This window comes from Dreissena polymorpha, chromosome 6 (genome assembly GCF_020536995.1).
Source record: "Dreissena polymorpha isolate Duluth1 chromosome 6, UMN_Dpol_1.0, whole genome shotgun sequence".
NCBI classification, from domain to species: Eukaryota; Metazoa; Mollusca; class Bivalvia; order Myida; family Dreissenidae; genus Dreissena; species Dreissena polymorpha.
In genome coordinates, this window is record NC_068360.1 from 83900247 (window position 1) to 83905217 (window position 4971).

At 32.9% G+C, this 4971-nt stretch overlaps 1 protein-coding gene across 1 annotated transcript; it reads left to right on the forward strand.

The window, feature by feature from the left end:
- The first annotated feature begins 609 nt into the window (after window positions 1–609).
- Window positions 610–4689, forward strand: LOC127833393 (hepatic lectin-like). Its single transcript, XM_052358621.1, has 6 exons — window positions 610–720; window positions 863–963; window positions 1149–1242; window positions 2462–2548; window positions 4213–4341; window positions 4541–4689. The coding sequence occupies exons 1-5, from the start codon at window positions 675–677 to the stop codon at window positions 4257–4259; spliced, it is 375 nt and encodes a 124-aa protein (XP_052214581.1). The 5' UTR covers window positions 610–674; the 3' UTR covers window positions 4260–4341; window positions 4541–4689.
- Window positions 4690–4971: the final 282 nt, after the last annotated feature.

Sequence of the window (4971 nt, forward strand, 5' to 3'; positions counted from 1 at the left end):
GAAGAATGTTGTATTCAATGGGACGTTAATTTGATCTTCTAAATAAGCCTGCGTTGGTGATCTTGTCCTGCCAGCTGATGAGAACAATCTTAAGGCAGGTGTGGATAAAGATCTGGATTGTCCTCATGTAGTTATCGGTGGTTCAAAAGACCTGTGCTCCATTAAGGTGTGTTGGCTTCGTAAACTTCTATATAAAAATGCTGAAATAGCTGATTTTGAGAAGCGTGTTCGTCAACGATAAACGTAAACCGCGTTTATCCAATACGTTCTTACCTTTTTTCGGATGGGTTATTTCAAACACAATATTTTAGTTCTATAATTTATCCAATATTGTTATACATACACAGGAGTCAAACTCACAACCACACCATCCGAAATATACAAATTGGGCATTCATTTAACACGAAGCTTACTTAATTGAAACTCAAATTAAATGTTAGTTAATTGAATTAAAATTATTTCCAACTAAACCATGTATTGTTAACCGCTTCAATGCTGAAACCAACTTGACCACTTTCATATGCAAAGAAACTTTACATTAGATCGCTATTCACTTCTCTAGGCCGTGATATGTTTGACTTATACATGACAGTGATTACCATGGAACTATATAAACGCTCGCAAAGACGCGTTATCTCTTACGAGTTTGGAACCACTCAGCAGACTAAACCAAAATGTGGAATAGGAGTGTAAACATTGCTCTGTATTTGTGCATGCTCGGTAAGGCAAAGAACATTTACTTGCGGATTTATTGTCCGCAGCTTATTTGTGTATTGGTTCGAGCTTAGTTGCAACACGGATTTCTGTGTATATGTTAATCATTCTAAACAAATTAATGTATGCCTATCACTTATTCGAACAGAATGTGTGTCGTATTACACGACGTGCAAAGACGGTTGGATTCCATACAAGGGCTCCTGCTACCTATTCCATTTTGAAAGAATGTCATTTGCACAAGCCGAGGCTAGTAGTGCATTAATATTGAATACCAATAATTTAAATTTGTTTGTAATACCTGTTACCAACCAATGACACTATAACAAAGTAGCTCTGTGAAAAAGTTGTACTACAGTAGTTTAACTGACAAACGAAACATTACACTCATTTTTATGTCAATTAACTTCAAATTTATATAATATAATTTACAGACATTTTGTCGAATACACGAAAATAGTCATCTTGTCCACGTAGACGACGCCATAGAAAACGAGTTTTTGAAAGACCGAATGCGCCAGCTCGAAGGTAATAGTTTGTTAACGCACACACATTACACATAATATATTGCGTATTTGCGATTTCGTAGAACGACACTATGCACTATGTATTGATGATTTGCTATTGTATTGGCTATTTATATATACAGCATATATTATGATTAACAAATCTACTCAATGTTTGTCGTCTAATATAATTATAGCAACTATGCAGTTAGCATGTCGATTTGATTGATCAACGAATACAATATTTAGTTGATTTTGAGTTCGTTCATGTCTTATAAACAAAGGATACCGTGGATTGCGAATCAAACCGTAACGAAATGCTAAATGTACGCAGTTATCCTCATGTCATTGCGATGAAAATCAAACGGCAATATACTCCCCGCGTCTTTAAGTTAAAAAATATATTACATGATAGGAGGCTACACCATCGAACAATTATCGTTAACAAATTAATGATAGTGACATCGTTTCGAATAAAACAATGAGTGTGTCATTTTTGTCAGACTCTACCGTAACGAAGATTCACAGTATATTGATTTCATCATTGAAATATGGTTTCGGGGCATTATACTATGACACAATTTGGTTCGCTATTGTTAAATGAAATGGACTGCTGCGGAAGTCTTTATCTGATAACGTATGTTTCATACTCTTATGAGACGCATACTAAGTCAATGCCATATTATCCCGTTATGTTAACGTTTATGAGTAAACTCAAGAACAATATTTAAATTAATCATGCTAAAAGCATCGGTATTCAATACGTTGTTTTAATGTTTAAAGTGCATACATCGTTAGTACATGTATTGAAGTTATTGTTAATGATACTTTCGTTTAATGGTAGCATAACAGAACGATTAATTATATTATTATAATAACATACTCATTCACATGTATAAAAAAATTAATAGTGAGGGAAACGGACAGATCACCCGCATAATAACAATTATTTTCTTTTTTATTGGGCAATTAGCATCGATATTGAGATCATATGCGTTTGAACTCAACTACCAATATACGATACTTAAGTTAACAATAGTAAGATATTGCTATCATTTGATAAATTGTGTACCACTTAAATGGGAACTACTGTGACTATTATATAAAACTGTCATAGGTCCGAGACTATATGGTCTTTGTTAATGGAGTTTTTCAACGTTAATATCGTTTTTTGTAGAATAAAAATAAGCGCGTAGCATGTTAGAACACATCAAACACCATAGCCTACATGTTTACTGTAGATCACAATTGGTGGATGGGGCTAACGGATGAAGATATAGAAGGAGTCTGGCAATGGTTCGATACGGAAGAGATGCCAACATATACAGGTATACATTACGAATGACTCCGTAGAATGTGACAATTACTATAATTTATGCAAAGTTTAGATTGTCGGTAGTATTGTGATAGGTAAATGTGTTTACATAACGCCCGAGTTAACGCCTATATAATGATATATCCACCGTTATAATATAAAGATTTACCACACGACGAATCATAAAACAATATACCTACGAAATTCCAATATGTCATTGGTGTTGAATTAAATTAAAAAAGAACATAATCAAAATTGTCGATTCTATCATTTCATTTTCTTATCTACTCATTAAACTATAAAACATAATCGCTCGTATAATATCGTCAATTAAATGTCCCACTTTTGTCCTTTTCATTATAAATTCAAATCATGCTTTTGTAAATACCATTTAGTATATATCACATCGCACATTAATTCTGATTATCGCTTAGACCAGTTCGTGGAATGAACACCTGAGTTGTACAAACACAGTTATATATCACGTATTGTAATGCCTTTAAATAGATACCTTTCAGTAATGTCTGCGCCTACTTACTGTATACCAACGCCATCCCAGAAAAAAAAACAATTCGATTAAAACCAATTAATTTGCTTAGATAGCAGTACGTAAAAATCTGTATTGAACTTAAACTGGATATATTCTCTTTGTTAGAAATTGAATACCGAGTTTTTTACGTGCGCACTTCCTACCTGGCGCGTATTAATATGTCAACATTTCACAATCGAGTTACTTTATTTAATTAATAGGTCTTTTACAGCTCAAGTTTACTGTTTCTATGCGTAACTCCTCTACATTCGATTTTGTCAAGAATTTCACAGAATAATTGTATGAATGTCGTACATCATCTATTGTCAACGTTTCGCATCTTTGCTATGTTAAAGGGGTTAAGGTCCTGTTTTCAACTTACATTTAAATGCGTCTGTATGCAACTCCTACTTTTGCCTTACAATCTTCAGCATTTGTTATTATTGAGTCATTCAATACAAAGTAACATAGGTGAATGGCATTTGTCTTGTAACATTGGGTTCTGTACAGTATAAAGTGATACACATTACAAGTACGATGTATTACTTTAAATATTTGTTACATAATCAATAAATCACATACGCAAATTAATTAGCTTTGTCTATTTAAAAGGTGAGGGTAGTGTACAATCTTCGTCATTTCTTACACTTTTTTTGAACTTAGAAGACACACATTAAGATTCAGATGACTGTTAATTTTCTACATTATCTGTATAGCTGATTGCATGATATTCAGGTTGAATTCGTAGTATGTGTATACGTATGAATAAACATGATTGACTAACAAAAACATAATACAGGCAAACGAACTTTAAACATGTCTGTACACAAACAAGGTAAAATTAAACACACACATAAATAGTTGCATGAACATGAAATATTTATATAAAGTATTCTCTATCCAGTTATTGCAGTTTGCTAAATTATGGTGGCAGATCTGCAACATATACATTATGAAAATGCTAAAATTAAATGTTTACTGCGTGCATCCGCCGAATCCTAAATACTAAGTATATTAATGTATACACGTTCAAGAATTACATAAATACACAAACCAAAGTCATGCTTATTGTAATGTTTGCACTCGATTTTTGTGTCCAGACCGAATCCGTGTACTATTTGCAATAGCCTCCTTTTGCATCCTAACAGACTTCAGGTCAGGTGATGGAGAAACCACACCACGGAGGACTGTGTAGCGTTTGGAGGTACTAAGCATAATGATTATCACTGGGTTGATGGCTCCTGCTCTAATCCCTGGAATATGCTGTGTGAAGCCAGGTACTAAACGCATTCAAACCCAACTATTGTGTGTTTTGCATTAAATATGAAGTTTTGCCTGTTTTAGTTTGTATATGTTTATTAAAACTTAGTAATGTTAAAACGCTTCTTATTTGAACATAGCAATATCAATTGTAATGATAAATACAAAATAATTAGTTTGCATTTTTATTTTTTATTTTATTCTATTACCTTTAAGAGGCCATCAAGATGCGTCAGAAATCGTCGGATGATCAAATGCACTGACACAAACTATTCTTAGAGTTAAATAAAGACTGCACGACTGTTTTGGTTGCTTCGACTTGCAATTTGTAAAAAATAAACCAACATTTTTAAGTCTTTGGTAAAGACTTCCTTTGATGTTGTGACTTAAAACAATGAAACAAGATAATAAGAAAATCTGCGTGTACTAAGCATCAATCACTCTTTTGTATAAATTGCATTTTCATTTTACTGCATAGCGGAATACAAGTATGAATTTTGCAAAGTTGCAAAATTCCACACTATACATTATGTTATATACCACTTAGCCCATTAAGTTTGATACATAAAGCATACAATGTGTACGTTAAATAACTATTATGTCCTATACTTCTTTTATATAGCATGATGATAAATTAGATATAAATC